The sequence below is a fragment of the Pipistrellus kuhlii genome, unplaced genomic scaffold (assembly GCF_014108245.1).
Source record: "Pipistrellus kuhlii isolate mPipKuh1 unplaced genomic scaffold, mPipKuh1.p scaffold_m20_p_8, whole genome shotgun sequence".
NCBI classification, from domain to species: Eukaryota; Metazoa; Chordata; class Mammalia; order Chiroptera; family Vespertilionidae; genus Pipistrellus; species Pipistrellus kuhlii.
In genome coordinates, this window is record NW_023425584.1 from 5199353 (window position 1) to 5221492 (window position 22140).

General features: G+C 47.6%; 1 protein-coding gene across 1 annotated transcript in view; it reads left to right on the forward strand.

Annotated features, from left to right (window-relative positions):
- The window catches only part of LCP2 (lymphocyte cytosolic protein 2), a 38473-nt gene extending 18889 nt beyond the window's left edge, over nucleotides 1–19584 (forward strand). Inside the window, exons 7-21 of the mRNA XM_036424305.2 lie at nucleotides 416–611; nucleotides 2594–2691; nucleotides 4064–4130; nucleotides 4216–4299; nucleotides 7126–7150; nucleotides 7270–7290; nucleotides 7380–7487; nucleotides 8846–8876; nucleotides 11131–11143; nucleotides 11839–11968; nucleotides 13352–13407; nucleotides 14541–14635; nucleotides 15200–15277; nucleotides 16908–17063; nucleotides 18858–19584. Of these exons, the coding sequence (XP_036280198.1) occupies nucleotides 416–611; nucleotides 2594–2691; nucleotides 4064–4130; nucleotides 4216–4299; nucleotides 7126–7150; nucleotides 7270–7290; nucleotides 7380–7487; nucleotides 8846–8876; nucleotides 11131–11143; nucleotides 11839–11968; nucleotides 13352–13407; nucleotides 14541–14635; nucleotides 15200–15277; nucleotides 16908–17063; nucleotides 18858–18980 (1281 nt within the window). The 3' untranslated portion in view covers nucleotides 18981–19584. The remainder of the gene's footprint in view (nucleotides 1–415; nucleotides 612–2593; nucleotides 2692–4063; nucleotides 4131–4215; nucleotides 4300–7125; nucleotides 7151–7269; nucleotides 7291–7379; nucleotides 7488–8845; nucleotides 8877–11130; nucleotides 11144–11838; nucleotides 11969–13351; nucleotides 13408–14540; nucleotides 14636–15199; nucleotides 15278–16907; nucleotides 17064–18857) is intronic.
- The last annotated feature ends 2556 nt before the right edge of the window (nucleotides 19585–22140 follow it).

Below are 22140 nucleotides of genomic sequence, written 5' to 3' on the forward strand. Positions count from 1 at the left end.
TCAGGGCTGTAATGAGAACACACTTTGTGAGCACAGCACCCACGGCCAATGAACGGGATGGTCAGTGAGCTTGGCATCTAGTCTTCCTCTGGGTGACGCCTGGAGTAAAAACTATTTACTCAAAACAGAGCCAGGTCTCCGCCCCTCCATTCCAGAGTCCTCCTTTTATCTGCTTACCTCCATTGAGCAAAACGGTGCAGAGGAAAATGCACTGCCCTCATGGCCTGAAGGCCTTGATGGAAGTCTCAAGGTCATGACTTGCTGGCCCTGTCAGACTGTCCTCCCCGCCCTCAGTGCTCTCATCTGTAAAATGGGAGTAACTTACCACTGTGAGGCTGGGCAGAGAGAGGAGACATAGGCGCGCTGAGTGCCGAGGAGCCTCTACAGCCTGCGCTGTCCCCGTCCCCGTGGGCAGGATGATGATGACTACGAGAGTCCCAATGACCATGACGCGGAGGATGATGGTGACTACGAGTCCCCCAACGAGGAGGACCAGGCGCCCACGGAAGACGATGCCGACTACGAGCCGCCGCCCTCCAATGACGAGGAAGCCCTGCAGAACTCCATCCTGCCTGCCAAGCCCTTCTCCAACTCCAACTCCATGTACATCGGTAAGGGCCCTGCAGTCCACCCCGGCCCTGGCCCCAGCCCCCGGCCCCCGGCCCCCGGCCCCCACTGGGCGCCCACGCGGCTTTGGGCAAGTGGCTCCACCTCTCTGGGTTTCGGTTTCCTCAGCTGTGAGACAGGCTAGTAACAATACGTCCACGTAGGTTTGCTGTGGGGACTGTTCATATTGCAGAGCCATCATTGCCTGTGATGGCTGACACCGGCCTTGAACTGCCACTTGAGGGCACGTGGCAGGAATAACTCGCTGTGTCCTGTTTCTCCATATTTTTTGACTAAGTCATAGTTATGTGACACAGCTACCCACAGGCTGTCAGAATTAACATAACCATGTTGAGTGGGGTTTGAGCAACACTTCAAATTTTAAAGATTTTCACTATCTATTTCTGTCAGCCCATTTCTTATTCATTCATTCACGCATTCATTCAATAAAAATCACTGACCTCCTACTATGGTCCAGACACCATTCTAAATGCTGAACGTTGGCATTATCAGGGAAGAAGACATAGCCCTTGCCTCTCAGGGATATGTTGGAGGAGAGATGATGACAGAAAATAGGCATGTAGAACAGAATCTCAAGGAGTAACCCAGAAAGTTGATTGTCAGTATCACAAAAAATTAATATCACCAATTCTTTAGCTATATCACACTTGGAATTTTAAAGCCCTTTCATAAACTTGATGTCAATATTTTACTTTGTCTTTTTAAGCATTCTATGTGATAAGAGCAACAATTATCAACCTTCTTATTATATATAGGGAAACAGGCCCAGCGAAGAAACAGATAACTAATTTGTTGAGTACCTCGTATGTGTCAGTTATGAAGATACAGAGTGAACAAGACAGTCCTCACCCTAAAGAATTCATAGTCCAGTGGCTGAGGCAACATCGAATGAATGAAATCATAAAATGGTTTAATTAAAACATGATATATACTCAGAAGACAAGTGTGGGAGATGAGGTTGGCGTATATGCCTAGTCTGGGTTTGATTCCCTGGGGATGTGATAGTTAAACTGAAAGTTAAAGGATGAGTAGGGGTGAGGCTAAGTGAGGGTAGTTGTGGGAAAGGAAGAGCATGCTAAGCAGTAGAAATGGCTGTGCAAAGGTCCTGGGGTTAGTAGGAGCGTGGCCTCTCAGAGAAGCTGAAAGATGGCCGGTGTGGGTGGAGTGGCATGAGCTCGGACCTGGCTTGCCTACGTTCTAAGCCCCATTCTCCATGGACAAGCAATGCTTCTCAAGGGCAGGGGTGAGGGTGAGACGAGAGAGGCACCCAGAGCCCAAAGTGTAAGGAGGCCGGCACTGGCAGTTCGGGCCTGGCCTTTCCCTGTTGGAGGGGTGGGGCCGATGTCAGCCTGCACGCCTGGCTCAGGGAGACTTCTGTAGTGACCAGAAAGATGCGAGCTGCTCTCCTGGGCAAGTCCAGACCAGTTAAGAATCTGTGATTGGGAAACAGGCACTGAAGACCAGCTCCTCCCTTTAAGGGAAGAGATAAGCCAGAGAGGAAGTAGGAGGGGGCAGAAGAGCCCAGAGCATTTGTGAGGGCGAGGAAGGGAACCCCCATAGGATCTCCATGAGCCGTGAGTGCCCATTTCACCCTGCCCAGGCAGCAGGGCGTGTCTCTGTGTGTGCTAGTATGTGTGTCAGATTCTCCACCCTGGAAACCCTGGGATGGACACATCCAGGGTGGAGAATCTGACACACATACTAGCACACACACGTTCGGACATATTTGGGGAGATAAAGCCACCAGGAACTGCTAATGTGTTGCAAATACTTCCAAGAGTCCCAGGTCCCCTTCTCTCCCCTTCCACGGCCTGTGCTGGCGGAATTGTGTGGGACCTCGGGCTCCTGGAGCCCCGAGATGCACAGAACTGGGTGCAGGATCTGTTTCTGGGAACCCCTGAGTGTGGCCCACCCTCGCCTTGCTTTAGCATTTCTCCTTTCATTTCACTGTGCTTGTGTTTCCCAGACCGGCCCCTCTCCGGGAAGTCCCCACAGCAGCCGCCTGTGCCGCCGCAGAGACCGATGGCTGCCCTCCCTCCCCCACCAGCAGGCCGGAGCCACCCGGTAGGCCTCCTCACTCTTCTCTGGCCCTCTCTGTCCCTCCCAAAGATCTCCTCTGCCAGAGAGAACAGAAGTCGATAAACATCTTCATCTACTCCCCACCAGTAAGACAGGATTGTATGTAGGCTGGGGAAATGCATACTCACGAACTCACAGGGTTGTGTATATGTGTGTGGGTTTTTTGGGGTGGAGTGAAATACTAGTGATTTTTATCTTATTGCTTATTGTTATAATGCTTATTGGTATTTTATTTTTTATCATAAACAATTTAAACTAATTGTATAACAAAAAGTCTCTCACTTTTGAAGTAAGTGAAAACTGTAAAATATACTCAATGACACCTACTGGTATTCCAAGAGTCCCAGGTCCCCTTCTCTCTCCTGCAAAAAAGATGTGCGCCACCTGCTGGCCAATGCCAGAAATTCCACGGGCAAAGGCCTGGAGACTGTAAGGTTTATGAACAGTAAACCAGATGGAAAGAAAGACAGCTCCCTTTCCTCTTTCTCCAAACTTACAGTCTCAGGTCCTGGGAGCCTTTCTGAGTCCCAGAGGGATCCCGAGAAGAGAGACCCCGAGAAGTTCAGGATAATAAGTCAATATCAAGAAATGTGTTCTCTGCATGAGGGATCTCAGCACTCTAACAGCTCTGGCAAGTGCCAAAGTGTGAGGGTTAGAGGGAGGGAGAGGACATATTGGCCCCAAAGCTCAAAATCAAGCGCACACCACAGTCAGGACCTCCCTCCTGAGGGTTGGCTCCCTCCTGCTTGTGCAGTTTCCTTGCGAAGGGGGCTCACAGACCGGAATTCACTTTATTTTTGAAATCTGAAGGCTGTGAACTCCGCTGTTGGGATGCAGAATTCCCTCAATCAATCAACAGCTATTTACTGAGCTGCTACTGTGTGTCCAGCAGCATTCTAGCTGCTGGGAAGAGAGTGAGCATGAATAAGACAAATGAAGTCCCTGCTTTCATTAAGTTTTGATTTAGTCAGGGGGTACAAATAATAAAAAAGTAAGTAGATGCATAAACAAGACAATGGGAGCAGTAATTTGAGGTTAGGGAGACAGAAGACCCAGGAATGCGGTGATGGATGGAGGTAACATTGAGCGGAATCCACTAGCAGGCTTATCAGGGAGCAGCTCACTTACTCCGCTGCCATGCAGGAGTCGCTTTGGGGGAGACAGGGCAGAACAGGGGGCTCCCATGGCAGGCTACTGTCCAGTCAGGGATCAGAGATTAAGATTGAGGGTGGAATATAGAAATGGGGAGAAGTGAACAAATTCGGACATATCTGGGGAGATCAAGCCACCAGGAACTGCTAATGTGTTGCAAATACTTCTTAACATTTGTGTGTTTTTGTTTTTCTTTTCCAAACAGCCACTCCCCATACCCCAGCCCAACCACGAAGAGCCTAGCAGAAGTAGAACCCCCAAACCAGCAAAGAGTGAGTGCCGCTCTCTCTGGCCCGCCATGCCCTGCCCCCAGCCAACCATTCTTCTTGTAATTGTTTTCCTTCTTTTCCCTTCCAGTCCCACCTCCTTCCATAGACAGAAGCACCAAGCCTACCCTCGATCGCTCGTTAGCTCCGTTTGACAGAGAACCCCTCACACTAGGTCGGTATCATTCATCCTGGATGCATAATAACGATGGGCAGCCTTTACAGAGTGCTTATTGCATGCCTTTCACACACACCAACTCATTTAACTAACAAACACCATGACACTACGAAGTGGGGGCTACTAGAACATCCTCATTTTACAGATGAGGAAACCGAGGCACAAAGAGGTAACTTCCCAAGATCGCTCAGCTACCAGGGGGAGACCCAAACCCAGATCAGCCTGAAGCCAAGCTCCTGCCCTTTGCCCTGTGCTGGGCCTGCCTCTCCCCGGGGCCTTCTGTGTACACTCATCTCACTGTCCTCCCGAAGGCGGTGCAGGGGACACTGGGGTGCAGAGGGAGGAACTGGGCTGAGAGGCCTGTCATCAGCCATCTTGGTTGCTATTCAGCAGCTCCCTAACCTTTCCATAGCTACCTCCTTATTTGTAAGGTGTGTGTTCTATTCAGAGAAGATGCTTTAGAAAACTCTAACATGTTAGTTAGATGGCAGGGCTACTTTTGTTGTTGTTTGTGTGCAGTTGACCAAACTGTGGGTAGTTTTCCACCCAAACTGACCCAGGGTGGTCTTGGACTGCAGCTACCTCCACATGAAGCTATTTTCAACTTAATTCTAAAATAGGGGTGTCGAACTCAATCAGAGAAGGGGCCAAAATCTAAAATCCAGCCTAAATCGCGGGCCGAATGGTTTACTGAACAGTCATAAACTGTCATTGTGATGGAAATGCAGCGGAGTGCAGTGATGACAGCGCGGTGCGGGCCACATTGCAAGGCCTGGCGGGATGGATTTGGCCCGCGGGCCTTGTGTTTGACACATGTGTTCTAAAACGTAGCTACCATTTACTGAGCACCTACTATGGGCCCAGTGCTTTACCTGCCGTAGTATTTCACCTACATTATCTCTACTCTCAAATTAACCCAACAAAGGGGGTATATTATTTCCCCCTGTCCATGCAGATGATGAAACTGAGGCTTGGAGAGGTTGAATAGCATCCTTAAATGTGATTAACTGGGTACAAGATTTGAACCCACATCTTTCCAATTTCAAAGTGATGCTCTCTTCCACCACCTCCTCCTGCCATTGAAGATGCTAGCTTTTCCTCCTGTGGACCAGAGTCCTGGGCAAGGACTGAGGCCCTGGCTGGGAGGGTTAATAAGGAGGCTGGAGGCCAGGCCCCTCCCGGGCCCTTCCTCCCTTCCTTCACTGCACTCTGAACAAGGCATTCGCCTTCTCCATCACTTCCTGGCCTCGAGGCTGCTGCTTGCTGCTTGCTGCTGCTTTTCTTAAAGGGCTCCTGGCTCTGCTGGCTCATGCGGGACGGGGTGCTGTCCCAAAGCTTTGCAGAGTGGAACACTGCCATCAGGTCTCAGTCACCTCCGAGCTAACCTGGCCTTTTAAAAGATTTCCTTTTTCTCTTGGCAGTGACCTTGTCTTGACAGCTCTGCCCTTGGAGTGACTCACTTGTCCATGATGTTTTGGGAGAACTAACCTCTTACAAAACTTAGACTCTTCACAGGAGATTCCCAAAATGCCCAGAGAATACGCATAAATAAGGGATTTTTTTTTTTTTTTAAAAAGAGAAAATCTATTCAGGCCTAAAAATAGAAGTTTTATAGTTATCCCTCTAAAGTAGAGTTTTCACCTTCAAAAAGTTTTATGAATGACAAACTTATTTTTATACCACCGAAACGCTCCCCTACTAGGCAGGGAGTCCTTCCCAGTCAGACAAGATCCTTAGCCCTACTGTGGGCCTGGCTGTCCTCAGCATCTAGAGAATAAATCCTGTAAAAACACAACTCCAGGTGGATTATTTCACTGTCAACCTCAGGGTGGTCTCTGCGCAGGACGGTGGGAGGGAGGGAGGAAGCTCAGCTGACAGGGACCAAGCACCTGACTCCGCATAGAGTGTCACCTGACCCCTAGCAAACCTGTGTGCTTTCACCCACAAGCCCATTTTCCAGGTGAGGAAATTGAGACACAAAGACCTTAAAGAACTTGCTCAAGGTCTTGGCGCCTTTACTTCTAGATCTGCTTGAATCCAGTTGAGTCAGTGTTGTATTACATTGAAGATATAGGGCACTTCAGACAGAATAAAGTGGAAAACGCTGTGAATAACTTTGCAATGCAGAGTCCTCACTTCCTCAGGGAGCCTGCGGGTTATCTGCTGCATGAGAAAAGTGGGAGAAAAAGAAAGGAAGAAAGAGGAAAAGAAAGGAAGAAAGACCAGCCAACCAAAAACCAAAACCAAAACCAAAACCAAATGATTTGCAGCCCACCAGGAGAACTGTCAGAAACCCTCTTCCCCAAGTTAAAAATCTTCCCAGAAACAAGGAATATAATTAATATTTTATATAATGTCAACGGTACCAAAGGGGTAGAGAAAAATTAACCCCTTCAGGGCAAATGGGTTTATTTCAGATACAAATATAACCTTAGGCTTTATCCCAAGAACCTCTTGACCAATGAAAGAGGGATAAAACCCCAAAAGACATTCGATCCTTTCATCACCCGTTACCTAAGATAAACTGGACGAGAAGCACAGAACCCAGGATACTGTTTGTATGTCCACAACGCTGTGTGACCCTGGGCAAGTCACTTAATTTCTCTGAGCCTGTAAAAATCAGATCTAAGGTCTATGGTTCTTCACGGCTCGAACCCAAGCAGCTCCTTCTCTCCCCCTCCATCACCCCCCCCCCCCCGCCCTGACACCCACCCCACCCCTGTCATGGGACTCAGTTCTATTTCATCAAACTATGTTTCAATGCCTGATGCTTTGCTGGTGAAGGCCAGAACTCAAGGCCCGTCTGCTTTTTGTCATTTACAGGAAAGAAACCAGTGCTTTCTGACAAGGTGAGCTGTTTTCCTGTTTGGTTGTGTTTGTTTTTGTTTTTCTTGCATTTTGTATCTTGACTTTATTCTTTGAAAAGTGCTGAGGCCACTCACGTGTCTCCCCTCCTGTCTTGCAGCCGCCCCCGACCCCAGCAGGAAGGTGAGTGCCCTGTGGTGTCTGCGGGAGGGAATCGGTCTCCCTGGGGACTCTGGTTTGGGTCTCACACATCCTTTCTCTCAACTCTGCAGGCCTCTCGGGGACCATTTACCCAAGATCCCAAAGCCTCCTTTACCACCGACCACGGAGAGACACGACAGGAGTAGCCCCCTGCCCGGGAAGAAGCCACCGGTGCCCAAGTAAGTGTCCTCTGTTGCTTGAGCTTGTCATTCTCTGAGGATGCCCCGCCCCTTGCCTAGTGGTAGCTTTACTGGGACCCGCATCCTGTTTGCCGCTGTGGCTGAGGGAGGGCTAGGGCTGCTTAGGCTGGATGCAAGGTCCTGGGTCCCTTTGAAGAAAATGGCAATGCAGCCAAGAAAGGGGTGGAGAGATGCTTCATCGGGGGGGAGGGGGGGGGCGGGGATGGTGACTGCTGTTTATGGGACCTTGTCCTCAACCGGTCACATGTGTGGCTGCATTTTGCTGCCACCACAGGGCATGGGAATGGACCCGCCTGGCGTTGCAGTTTTCCATACAGGCAGCAGGAAGAGATAATGCAGGGGGCGGGGAAGGGGGTGTCAGCCACTGAAAGTGTCTTCCTCATTTTATAACAGCAGAATCCTGAGGTCTGCTCTCACGTTGTTCACTTTGCTAGAAAGTTCTGGGGGCCTATTTACCAAAGGGTCAGGCCCAACCTTACTACTTAACTAAGAACAAAGCCAAGGCTTCCGTTTATCTGAATAACAGTTGTAACTCTGACGCTGGCTCGGCCAGTGTGAGGCTTCAATCCGGCCCAGGGCTGGGGGACACCCCCAAACCTCAGGGATCAAGTTAACATTTACATGGAATATTTTAAAAGATCAAAATGAATGGGGGAAAGTATCATAATGAACAAAATATCGGAATTTTAAACACACACAGGGAGACGTGGCAGGTGAAGCTTCCAGCCCTCACATTGAACGCCTACTAGGTCAATGCCGCCCCCTTCTCCGCGTCCCTCTGGAGGGAGCGGGTGCGATGGGGATGCAGGCCCAGGCTCACAGCTGCCTGTCACAGCTCCACCACAGCTGCCACCAAGCCTGCTGGGCTGGCTGCGCGTCTGGGCAAAGCCCCAGAGCAGCAGTGTTTTTCAACTGCCTTTCTTTCCCCGAAGGGTGGGCTTGGGGTGGACTTTTACCAGCATCAGCGAAGGGGAAATTGAGCTCCAATGGCTCTCATTTGCTTGGTAAAACATCTATTCAATAAGATTTAATAGCTACTAAAGAGTTAGTTTGCTGGCTAGACTCTTCTTTCACTTGTAATTATTTGCTGCAGGAGCTGAACAGAATACAGGGCTGCCTCGCTCAGCTGGCAGCATGACGGAGCTCAGTCACCAGACCTCCCCCCAGGGCCTCTCCCCGCTTTTCTGCTGGGTGTTGGGATTTTTTTGTTTCCTATTTTGTCACGGCTCGATGGGCTTGATTTCTCATTATTACATCAAGTGAAACGATCTGTATTCTGAGGCCGGGTCTTTGAAACTTCAGTCTCATTTCTCTTTCTTTGCCCCAATTCATTCCAGGCATTCCCGGGTACCAGACAGGAGAGAGAATGTAAGTACACAATGCCATTCGGTGAAGGCCTGGCACAGGGGAAGCTGGTGCGGGCTCCACGGAGGTGTGGGTCCCTCTGTCCCTGCCTTCCTTGGAGCCCAGCCCAGAGACAAGCCTACACACGGCGGGCTCCAGAGTCCTGTGCCTGTTGGGGCCTCCATCTGCCCCGCCTGCCACCTCCACCAGGTGCACTGCAGTAGCTCAGGCCCCTCTGAGGGCTGCCGGGTGGCTGGGTGATTACCAGCCCCAACCCTGGGGGCAAATAGCAGGTGAAGGGCAGTGGGTAGAAGGGGGAATGAAGGGAGGGATGGCCGAGAGGCTGGGCCTTGCAGCAGAGTTTCTAAGTCCTCTCTTTTCCCTTTAATGCCTGCACAACCTGCAAAGGAGGGGAGACAGCATTTATTGAATACCTACTGTGTGCATGTTAGCAAGCTAGCTACATCTGGTGGACCAGCTGGGTGCCTGGGACTTGCCCAGTTTTAGCAATGAAAGTCTCGTGGCCCAGGCAAGTCAGGAAAATTGGTCACCCGGTTTAACACATGCTTTGCATTTACTGACCCCGTTAGCAATCATGGTTTCTCTTATAAGAGCAAACTGAAGCTCAGAGGGGGTGACAGGCTCATTGCATGTTATAAGCGAATAAGTAGGCAGCATCTGAGTCCTGTAGCCAATAAGCCTTCTGCAGGCTATCACACACCTGCCCCTAGTCAGAACAGTGCCTGCTGTTCTGAAGCTCTGTGCTAGATGGTGTGCTGGTTCGGATGAAGTGGTAAGACGTGATGGAGGCAGGCAAACCCACAGTCAACATGCTAAACAGTGTAGGATCATGGGATGAGCTGCAGAGGTGAAGGGGAGAAAGTGACTCATGAGGGTCAAGGAGTCAGGGGTCACTTTCTCTCCTTCACCTCTTAGAGGTGACATTTGTGCTGGCCATTGAATGCTGGGGAGGGCCCAGGATAGTGTCACCCTAAGAAAAATGGGTTTGCAGCCCAGCCTCAGAACGTCCCAGCAAAGGCAGGTGGGTGGCAGTGCCCATGGAGCCCAGGAGCCAGAGGGACAAGCGGAGGGAAGGTGGAAAGTGAGGGTAACATCTCATTCCTGAGGTTCACAGTCTCTGGTCACGAGAACCTGGGACTGGATCTGGTTGCAGACATGCTGAAGAGAGCTTTCACTGTGGGGACTCACTGAGCCCATGTGCGTTAGCTCTGCAGCCCCGTGTGAGGGCTCTCAGTTGGCCACGTGGGATGAGTGATTCTGGCTATGATCCTTCTTGCCTTAATCTCGGTGGTAGACTAGTGAGAGCTAACGTTTACTGAGCACTCCTCATATACGAGGCAAAAATAATAACTAATGTAAAGCTCACAACACTTTCAAACAAAACAAGTCCAAGTTGCCAGTTTCGGTCTAGTCGGTGGCAACATATATAGCTGTTACCTCTCCCGTCATTTCTCATCTGAGGAGGAGAGCTCTCGCCTCCCCCTTGCTCATCTCACAGGCTGCCCTGCAGGTCAATGTGCTGAGCGGTGGGGACGCACCGGGTAAGCTGCATCACAACTAAGTGGCAGCTGCTCTTAACGGGAGTGGCCATTGCACAGTAGAGCCCAAAAGAAAGCTGAGCTTTGGCTTAGACCAGTGGTCGGCAAACTGCGGCTCTTTGGCCCCTTGAGTGTGGCTCTTCCACAAAATACTATGGCCTGAGCAAATCTATTTTTTAGAAGTGGCATTAGAAGAAGTTTAAGTTTAAAAAATTTGGCTCTCAAAGGGAATTTCAATCGTTGTCCTCTTGATGTTTGGCTCTGTGGACCACTGAGTTTGCCACTGAGTTTGCCGACCACTGGGTTAGACACATGCAGAGTTGAATCCAGTTCTGTCACAATTCCTTGGCAAGTTAGGAGTCCCTCCTGAGTGGCTGGTTTCCATTGTAAACGGGAATGTTAAATCCTTGATGGATTGCTGAGGAAGTTGGATGAAAGGTCACGTATGATCACTGGGGACATGTAGTCATTACTGTGTCTTTGGGCCCTTTGAGGCACCTCAGTGCCTATCTGATGCTAAATGTATAGTGAGAGACTCCGGGTGGAGTGTCCTTTGATGCCAGTTTGTGTTAAGGAATCATAAACCACTTAACTGGTTCTACTCCCTACAATATATTCATTATAGAGTCGCTCACTGCTAATGTGAAGTAGAGCCATTTATGTGATTGAGGAATCGCCTTGATGATAGACTAATATATGTTTTTCCTTCCCTTCACCAGGATGAAGATGATGGTAAGTTCATCTTACAACTTATAACTCATCCCTTCATTTTTCTGCTCAGGCATTCAAATGAAATTATTTAGTCCAGAAACACCATCAAGTCCATTACATTTGTTAAATTAGTATTAAATGGACATATATCATGTGGCACACTGCATGGCTATAATAAAATGGAATTGTTTGGCTGGATTACCAAAGAGAACAATTAAGTTCATGTGTATCGGTGCAAATTAATTAACTGTACAGTGCGAGAAAAATGGCACGTATGGTTTGATGGAAATATTTCTATTGTGCCCTCGCATGCATATGGATAAAGGACCACCACCTGCAGAAGGATGAGACAGCAGGAAATCTGGCTTTCCTAAAACAAAACAAAACTTGTGAATCATTTCTAAAATGCATATGGTTCCTGACTGATAATTTTCTACCAACTTAGCATTTCAGAAAAGAAAGAAAAGGAAAATGTGTATTACAGAGGATGATATAGAATGGCAGCATTTTAAAATGCATGCCAAGGTGAAAAGGCTTTAGACAGTCTTTGGAAGGTGGGGTCCCATCCTACCAACCACTTCCCAATTGCATTTCATCTTCCTTGGGTTTTTGTATCTCTCTTTGGACTAGTTGTTTCTAATGGGGGAGCAGTTCTGGAATGTTCTATGACACTTGGATCCTGATTATCAGCTTTACTTTTTTCTCCTTTCCCACAGTGCATCAGAGACCTCTGCCCCAGCCAAGTCTCCTCCCCATGAGCTCCAACACATTTCCTTCAAGATCCAACAAACCATCGCCCAAGCCCTCCCTCCCATCGGGACATGCGTTTGGAGCGTTCTCAGAGAGGTTTGTGCAATGTCCTTAGGATCTTACTTAACACCTGGGTCCCCTGAGACAGAGCTAATGTGCCCTGAGGCCGAGCTAATGTGAGGCGAGATGAATGAGCCAGTGTACAGTAGGGTCAGAACATTTTGGGTCTTAAGAACCAAACCCAAGCTGATCACAAAGAGCCACACATCTTAATCCACTGTGTCCTCTGAGTCTGTGCTCAGGGTCAGAGAGGTACAGAACAGAATGCCTGATGTTCACCCCAGAGATCGGACTCCTTGGCAGGAAATAAGGAATATTTTCACTTTGTGAGGTAAAACAAACACAGGACCACTCAAGAAGCCCGTTATTGAAGCTCACCCTGCACCTTGAATGGGAGATGGAGAAAGCCTACCGTGAACTTGGCGGTGCGGAGAGTTCACTGTGCAGGCTCCTCCCCCAGGTCCTGTCTCTCAATAGGAGTGCGTAGCTCAGGGCCCACCAGGAGGCCGGCCACAGGCATGAACAGGAAAAAGCCTTGGGTCGTTTCTCCCTCAGCAAGCCCACAGGATGCCTCTTGGTGTCCCCCAAGACCTCCGGCCCTTGGGGCTCACTCCCTCCTTTAATATCCAAAGGGAGAGGCCCAGTCCCACTCTAAATTCGGGAGAAAACTCAACCATCGGCACGCTCCTCCCCACCTCCCCCAAATATCTGGAAGGATTCTCACTTCTTTTAATCTTCCTTGGGTGCCTCTTGCTCTGATTTGCTGCTGCTTCTTCCCCTTCCAGCTGTGCCTCTTCCTCTGCCACACCTGCCATTTCCCACACTGTCCACCCCACACGGACCCCTGCCCTCACCTCCATTCTTACAAAACACCACTCCCAGGAGCTTGCTGAGCAGAGCAGACCTGGACAGAAGGTTTGGGCTAATGGGTGGAGGCATGGCCGTGCAGCGTGGATAGATGGCATTTAGGGTTCCCAGAATCCCTTTCCGTGTGCTACAGCACTGCCTGGTCTCTGTTCTTCACCCACCCACCCTTTCATTGTCCACTGTTAGGCCCTGGGGGTCCCCTGCTCCCCAACTCCATGCCCATTTCTGTATTTCCCTAACCATGACAGGCCGTCTCCCCAAGGACTCTGCCATTCCCCAAACTCAAAAGCCCCAAACTGCAGCCACTTGTAAATACGGAGTCCCTTGTAAATGCGCTTACTCACAGTTTCCTTGGTTTTGTCTGGCGGCTGGCGAAGCTTGCTAGACTTTGGATGGTGGTGAGATGCGTGTGCCCTGGTCCTTCTCGGGCCCGGCTCCCGTGGTTTCAGGGCTGGTTGGGAGGTGATCACAGGGAAGGAGGTTAGAGGTCTGTCTCCCTCATGCAGCCTCCCTCTGGCCCCTCCTCCCCTAGCCGAATGTGTTCTCTCTCCACAGCAGCAGCTTCCCGCAGAGCCAGAGCGCCTCCCTGCCGCCCTACTTCTCCCAAGGTGAGTGGTCTGGGCCCAGGGGCCTACTCCAGGCAGCACGCCCTCAGGACAGGGTCACCGAGAGCCTCTGGGTTCTGTTGGTTCCTAAAGGCACCGGATTTCCTCATTCAGCACTTAAATTGGTGTCTGCAGTGACCTAGGCTGCGGGAAGCACACACCTCCTCCCGAAGGCGGCCTTGACCTTTGACCTTCCCAAGCTGACCTCCCCGGCCTGCTGTTTTAATCCCGGGCTCAGCTAGTACTTGGCTTTCTCTGGAGTTTGTTTCCACAATGAATCTACCTACACTTGACTTATAAATTGACAAACATGTTTAAAACACAGATTAAGAGAACCCAACCCCCAAATTCCAATTCGGTAAGCCTGGGTGAAGCTGTGCCCTTTTTAAAAAAAATACATTTTTATTGATTCAGAGAGAAAGGGAGCGGGAGAGAGAGATAGAAACATCAATAATGAGAATCACTTATCAACTGCCTCCTGCATGCCCCCTACTGCAACCGGGCATGTGCCCTTGACCCGATTCGAACCCAGAATCCTTTGGTCTGCAGGCCGACGTGTTAGCCACTGAGCCAAACCAGCTAGGGCGAGGCTGTGCCTTTTAAGTAATATCTCCTCCAGGGGTTCAAAGAGAGTGAGCAGCAGGGAGCAAACTCTGGTTCTAAAAGCTAATATTCGCAACGTAATTTCATCTTGTCTTGGGCAACTGACATTTCTCTTTGTGAACATGTGAGAACGAAACTATCGTCAGTCCTGCCTTGTCACCACCTGGTGGCCGGGAATCCAGTCTGGCCAGTGAGGGCCTGGAGTCTATGAACGATTTGCCTCTTGAATATTCTTTCTGGCGATCGCATTGGGATGCCTCTGACTTTTTCCCCAATGGAGCTAGTCACTTCATGTTATGTAACACACATTTAAGAAGTCACAAGAATCGTGGTACTATGAAATTCCAGTGCCCGGCTACAGAGCAATGCCAGCGGCCCTGGTGGTTTTGAGCAGGTGGAAACTGTTGTTGAACTAGGTTTCCTGAAATGTTAGTTGCTGGAAGCAACTGCAAGAGCATTTGGGGGGAGGGGTGTTATGACAGAGGGAACCAGGGTTTGCAGTAAGTTAACTTCCAAATGCTGTGCCTTTGAAGGTCCTGGCAACAGACCGCCGCTCCGGTCGGAAGGCAGGAACTTTTCCTTGCCGGTTCCAACCAAACCCCGGCCACCGTCCCCGGGGGAAGAACAGGTAAAGACACACATATGTTTTCATTTCATTTTCCTCCCAGCCATGTCACGGCTGGGCATGGCCTTAATTTGTTTTGAAGTGAAAATAATTAAAAGGGAGGATCCAGGTGAAAATATATATTCTCTTTCCTTTGTGTTCTTAAAGACTTTTCCAATGGCAAATGTGTTTTGCACTTAACAAGGAGTACCATAATCCTATTTTTCATCTGTTTTCTAGTTTGTGACCTTAAATGCTTGTTAATTCAGTTTTTTCATTAAGTCCATTATTCTATTAAACTGAAGAAATTATTACATCTATATTTTTCCTGATTAGAGATTCCATTATATAAGAAATGCTTATTTGCAGATACCTTTGAAACCAGTGTCATGATAAAAAGCAGTTTGCAGGAAATACCTTCTATTTAGCCTTATCTGAGTGATTCTATATTAAATTGAGAAAACAAACGTTTCAAACCTCATGGAATGGAGGTGGTGATTTATGAAAATTATTACTTGGAGGCCTTTCTTTGTACTTACTTATGTAACTGCACAATTTATTCTGTATTTTTAAAAATTACATTTTCAGAATTCATTAAGTGAAGAGTGGTACGTTTCTTATATTACCCGACCAGAGGCAGAAGCTGCTCTTAGAAGGATAAACCAGGTACTGTGCTGAAGTTCATTTTTAAGTATAAATATCAATGGCAGGAGAGGAAGGGGACTGGCTTTTACCGAGTACCACTTACGGCATAGGGATTCTGCTAGGCCCAAGCTGTTACATCGAAGAACCTGCTAGTGCTGACTTCCCACCCCGCAGCAGCGTCCCAGTGACACTGGGGCCCCGGGAAAAACCTCCATGAAGGCCGCACTGGGCTGGCAGAATCGCAGATTTTATCCTCAAAAAGGCCCAACTTATCTAGGAATCATACCGCTCCCGACTCCTGGGAGCTAATTTTCTTGTCCTTCTTCCCTCAGCCAAAGTCAGAAAAAAAGACCCAAACGCCTGGAAATTCACACACTGTTTTAAACTTCATACAGTGTCCAAAGACTCTCCCCCAAAGTTCCAGCATCTTACTGGTTCAAGCTCACTCTTCAGGCTCCGTGGCCATTCACACGGACGGGAAGATGTCACAGCCAGCCCCTTTCCTCTGGAAGTGTCCAGTTGCCCTTTAATGGTGTCAGGTCTTGACCAGATGTCATCCGGTGCTAACTTAACCTTAAATCTACAGGAATCAGAGAGGAGAAAGCGAAGACGCTGCCTCTTTCACCTCTCGGGTCCACAACAAGGGTTCTCAACCTTAACTGCACCTGCAGATCGCCCGGGGCGGGGGGGAGGGGAGCTTTTTAAAACCCTGCTTCTTGGCTCTCACCTGGAGAGGTTCGGACTGAATTTAATCAGGGGCGCTGTGTGTGCACGGGGTCTCCAAATCTCTCCAGGGGATTCTAGAGTGAAGTCAAGCCTCTAAATCACTGATCCAAGGCTATATTTTTTTCAACGGAGATGTTCTGACCGAAATTCACTCATTAACTTGGAATGAAAAGCACGAGGGAAAGCCATTAATGCAGACGGATGGCTCTATAAAGCCATCCTGATTCAGTACACGAAGAGAAAGTAGCTTAAGTGCCTTCTTACTGATTAATTCTAATTAATATCATTATCTTTACAGTATTCATATTAGCAATAATTTATGGAATAAAAATTTAAAGTACAGAATGAATCCCAACACTGGTTTAGGAAATATCAGGAAAAAAATATAAGCACAGTGGGGAGGGACCAGGCCTGCCAGGGAGGGCAGTTGGGGGGGGCGGGGGGGCGATCGTGCAGTTTGGGTCAGGGACCAAACACTCCTCCTGGAGGTCAGGAAGTTTAAAACAGTGTGTGAATTTCCAGGCGTTTGGGTCTTTTTTTCTGACTTTGGCTGAGGGAAGAAGGGCAAGAAAATTAGCTCCCAGGAGTCGGGAGCGGTATCCTTTGTTGCCCAATCAAGACCTTATCTCACCTGGCCCTGGAGCCACTCACACGCCTATGTGTTTTATTCCTTTTATTCCCGAGAGGGCATTCCTTTCCATCAGAGACTGCAGAGGTTGACTTAGAGACTAAGGTGACCAAACGTCCCGCTTTTGGCGGGACAGTCACGATTTTTAACAATTTGCCCCGCGTTTAGACCTTTCTCTGCTGTCCTTCCCCATAACCATTCCCGGGATTTAACAGTTTGGGACCTGAATGTTCACCAGCTTGGCTCGGCCCCCCGTTGACTTACTATTCCCTTCCCCACACGCATGTTTCCTTTCAGGATGGCACTTTTCTGGTGAGAGACAGCTCCAAGAAAACAGCAAGCAACCCGTACGTCCTCATGGTGTTATACAAGGACAAGGTCTACAACGTCCAGATCCGCTACGTGGAGGAAAGCCAAGTTTACATGCTGGGCACTGGGCTCCGAGGGAAGGAGGTAAGGACCTCGGCTGCCAAATGTACCCTGATTCTCCTATTCTGCCTCCCTGCATGCCTACCGAATGGAACTTCGCTGTAACTTTCGTTGCGGGTCCGTGCTGTATGGCAGCTTTAGTTAAATCGTGTTCATGAAGCCCTTCATTTACTGAAAGGAAATAAAACAAAATATTAACAGTAGCCACACCTGTACCACAGGAATATTTTTTTTTACCTTTTATTCCAAATAATCTAAAGTCACACGTGCAACTCTTGAAATCAGAAAGTATATGTAAACATTTAAATTTTTCAAGAGAGATCCAGTTGTAATGGTGTCAAAGGCAAGTCCTTTCTCCGTCATCTTTGCCACCTAATTTCCATGTAGGATCTCAGAGTATTTATAAGGCTGTATTTTTAAATCAACAAATGGGAAAGGGAAAAAGATAATTTTTGTTGTGGTGATTATTTAGATAGTTGGTTCATTTCCTACTAAAGCTGGAGGTGTGGCCAATGAAGGTGGCCAAATTGCCGAAGACATCTTCCTGTGTTCAGCCGAGGTTTATACCAGTCACTTTTTGGGTGGTAATCAGGTTATGAGGAAAGCCTTTCAGAGCTGCTTTTTGCGAAGGAAAGTAACAGCTAAATTTACTGCTCCCAGCATGCTCTTTAAGTTCAAAGTTCCAGGACAGGGGATCAGCCGAACCCAACATTCCCAGACTGAGAAACAGCCATTTCGCTCCAAATATGTTCAAGTTACAATCATGTAAATGAGTAGGAAACCTCCCCCACCCCACATGATTTTGGACAAACATTTGAATCACAGCTGCCCCGAGGGAGGTGCCTAGGAGAGTGGTCTTAGAGGAAGTGCATGGTCCTGTCGGGATACCTGGGTGACTTCTGACCCACCTAGAAGGATGGATGGGGTTTTCCCAGCCTGGCCATCCGGGATAGGGTGATCCAGGCACTGAATGCAAAGCCTTTGCTACAGAGCCCTGGGGAGTGTGGGGTGGCAGTGGGCAGGCAGCAGAGAGATCGTGAATGGAGTATTGTGCCATTTTGCAGATGTCCCTCCAGATACGAGGGACAGTGGCTTCATGATTCCTATACCTCCTCACATATTAATGATTGAGATATGGGACTCAGAAACCAAAATCAAAAACACCAAGAGAGGCAAAGGCAAAGGCATCATAATTAGACCCCTCTATATGTGATCCCCTGTATGAAGTTTAAAAAAATTAGTCATATATATACATATATGTATATGTACACTGAGTGGCCAGATTATTATGATCTCTGAACACAATAATCTGGTCATTCAGTATATGTATATGTGTGTGTGTGTGTCTGTGTGTGTGTGTGTGTGTGTGTGTGTGTGTATGAATGAATGAAACCCAGTCCATGAATTCATGCATGGATGGAGTCTGGCCAGCTTGGCCAGGGGGAGGGGACATGGGCAGTTGGCCGGCCTGCTGGCCTGATGGTCAAACTCCTGGTTGAGGGGACAACTTGCATATTAGCTTTTAATTATATAGCATATACACTGAGTGGCCAGATTATTAAGTGTTCAGAGATCATAATAATCTGGCCACTCAGTGTATATATAATCTTTCATCATAGTATATTGTTGGATGTTGGTGAGAAATCATTTTTTCAAAGTCCTACAGCAGAAATTGTTAAAACATTTGTCAAATTTTACATTAAAAAAATAAAAATCCTCACTTCAAAAGGTAGGATATTATGCAGATTAAAAAACTGAGGGTGAAATTCATGCTAACTGCTCCAGGGTTGATTTATCTCCCTGTTTCCAATCTTTCAGGACTTTCTGTCTGTGTCAGATATTATCGACTACTTCCGGAAAATGCCGCTCCTGCTCATCGATGGGAAAAACCGAGGTTCCAGATACCAGTGCACATTAACCCATTCGGCGGGTGGCCTGTAGCACATTAGCCCAGCAGGCGAACCTGCCCTTACTGTTCTGGACAAACACTTAGGACTGAATTGAACCCCTCAGCATGAACACGAGGGTTTGGTCCTTTCGCTTAACAAAATGTTTGAAATGAAGACTGTCATGTATCCTATAATTTATTTATTCTTCTTCAGTGTTTGTGAAGTGCATGAGTGATAATGTGCACACTGGCACTGTAGTCGTGCACTGTAATGATTTGTACAAATAATGTGCATTTTTTGATACCTGTTTCAAAGTAAGTACAGTAGTTCCCACAGCTACAAAAGTAACTTGGGGCAAGTTTCAAAACATTTAAACAATAATAGCTTTTGTTATCACATAAAACTGATTTTTTGATAGCCAAACTTTGTTAGTCAGTGACAACCATGAGTTTTTATATGTATACTAGTAATTTGAAAATTACTAAAATTAACTTTCTTAGCAGCAATAATTTAAAAGGCTTCAAAAATATTTCATCCTTTCTTATTTGGTGTTTTTTTTTTTTTGTTGGGGGGATTTTTGTATACTTTTTTTATGAAAAGATAAATGCATGTTGGAATAACTTCCTGGGATTAAAATTAATTTGCCTTTTGCTTTACTTTTGGGTTCCTAAAACAACTTTATTGACGTTACTGTTTGGTCTGTACTATTATATTTTTGTTTTAACGCAAACTTAAGCTACAAATACAAAAAGAAAACATTTTAAATCAAATACATTTGGATTTAAGTATAAAGAAGCATGTATTGGGTCATTGGGTGACTTGGAAGTAAATGGTAGGAACAGATGTCAAGGATTTGGTTGTAAATTTTACCAAAGTCTTCCAAGGAAGATAAAAAAGCAATGAATATACACAGAAAAATTTCTGGCCAGATAAACTTTCTTCCACCTCTTCTTATCCCCCTGCCAACTGTCATAAAGACCTTTCCCTCATCCTTCCCATAAGAGCTTTATAAATTCTGCAAAGGAATGCAGCTCTTTCCTTTGCTAACATATCTCACTTAACAAGCAGTAGGCATTTTGCAAAACAAAAACCTGGCATTCAGTGGTTCTTCAAGTTTTGCCTTTTGGACCCTTGGTTATTCTTCCACAACCTGTACTAAGAAAAATTGTTTGCTTCTCTGCTTAATCTACATGTTTTCCGAGTGGCAAAGAATATCTTGCAACTTCATTTCATGAGCTAATAGAACATAGAAGGGATTAAGAGGGTCGCCGGGTTAAAGCTGACACTTTGTTACGATGAGTGTGTGCATACTTTTAACCAATGATGATAAAAATGATGTTTCTCAAAACATCGTCCTTACAAGCCAAAGTTCTCAATTTAGGGACCAGAACATGAGAGTTTTAAAGCTGAAAGACCTGCACTTATTTACATGTTTATTCAATAGGCTATTCAACAAGCATTTATTCAGTGCCTGCTTTGTGTTAAATACTGAATGCGTCTAGCAACCATATAAGTTCTATTATGGAGTGAGCTGACTTTGTGTCTTGCTTCATAGTAATCTATCTATCCTTTATATTAAAAAACTAGAGTCCTGGTGCATGAATTCATGCATTGGTGGGGTGAGGTGGGAGGGCGATTGGGGGTAAGGCCGGCTGGGGGTAGTTATTAGAGTCAAAGACTTTTTCAGGGTGTATTCACATTTGCTATTGGCTTTTGGATGAGTTGAAGCTTCAAAGGCACTTTAGTGTCAGGGACATTTACAGCTTCGGTTTGTAAGCCTCTCCCTAGACAGGTAATGTGGTTTAGTTTCCTGCTGACAAGCCCTCTAAGGAGAGGCGATGGTGTTATGTGGCTGCCCTCTGTAGTAGTAAGCAGTGGAGAGAGAATGCAGGAAGATGGTGGTTGTGCTGGGCACCTCTCCTGGACACCTGACTGATGGTCCAGACCATGAGCAGTTTTCCTCCCAATCACTCATCATTCAGGTTCCTGGTCTATGAAGGCTGGAGAACATTTACTTAGAATCACTGAAGGTCAGCAGGGGTGGGGCCATCAGGGGGAGGGGCTATGGGTGGTTGGCTAGTCGGCCCTGCTCCTGATTGGGCTAGTTGGCTGCCGCAGTGCACATCATAGCCACCAGTTGTTCTGGTCATTCTGTAATTTGGTCACTTGGCTTTTATATATATAGATAGAGATATCGATATATAGTTATAGATATAAAAGCCAAGCGACTAGAATGCCAGAAAGACTAAAATGACCGGAACTACCAGTTGCTATGACTCATAGCGGCCAACCTGCCCAATTGGGGTCCTATTCGGCCCCCCACAGCCTCCCATGGCCCCTCCTCCTGGCTGGCCCCACCCCCAATTGGCCTCCCATCCTGATTGAGGGCAGGGCCAGCCAGCCAACTGTCTGCAGCCCTTCCCCTCCAGCAGCCCTGCCCTCAATTGGCCCCCCTATTTGGGACGGGGCCCGCCGACCTCCTGTGTCCCCTCCGCCCCGCTGGTCTGGCCCTGATCAGCCCCCATCAGGGCAGGTGGGGTGGACCCCACCCATGCACAAATTAGGCCTCTAGTCTAAAATGAAGGACATGGTAGATTTTAAAGCAACTGTTTGGTAGTGAATCATGTTTACATGATAAACCAAAACCTATTATTTTAAGACTTCTTTGGTGGAAAGGGACAAAGTAAGGAAGTTTAGAGTAAAGATAGTATAAAACTAAAAGCTATCCCATGGCTATGACTGAAATCAGCGGTGAGTACCTGATGTTTTCATGACTAGCATTCTTCCTCCCCTTCTTCAGGCAACGGCAACTCCACTGTTCTGGTAGGGCCTCTCCTCCTTTGGCCACAGACCTGGCATGTGACCCAGCCTCGCCAATCACAGTTGCTTAGGACGTTGCTTAGGAATAAGAATCTTAATCAAAGCTGGCATCCTTCCCTGGAATGCTAAACACAAAGGCTGAGTTAGAGGGTCTCTCTCCTTCAGGGATTTGCACACCCGGAGTGGTCTGCATACCTGGAGTTGTCTGCTGCCATGCCTCTACCCTCCTTTGTCTTGTGGAGGAAATCAGTCCATAACAGGAGAGGATGAGACTGATGCACAGAAACAGAACCAGGACAGAGACATCTGGTAAATTACCAGAGTCCTTGACATCTACTCCCACCATGGATTTCCAAGTCACATGATCCAATACATGCTTCAGTTAGCTTGAG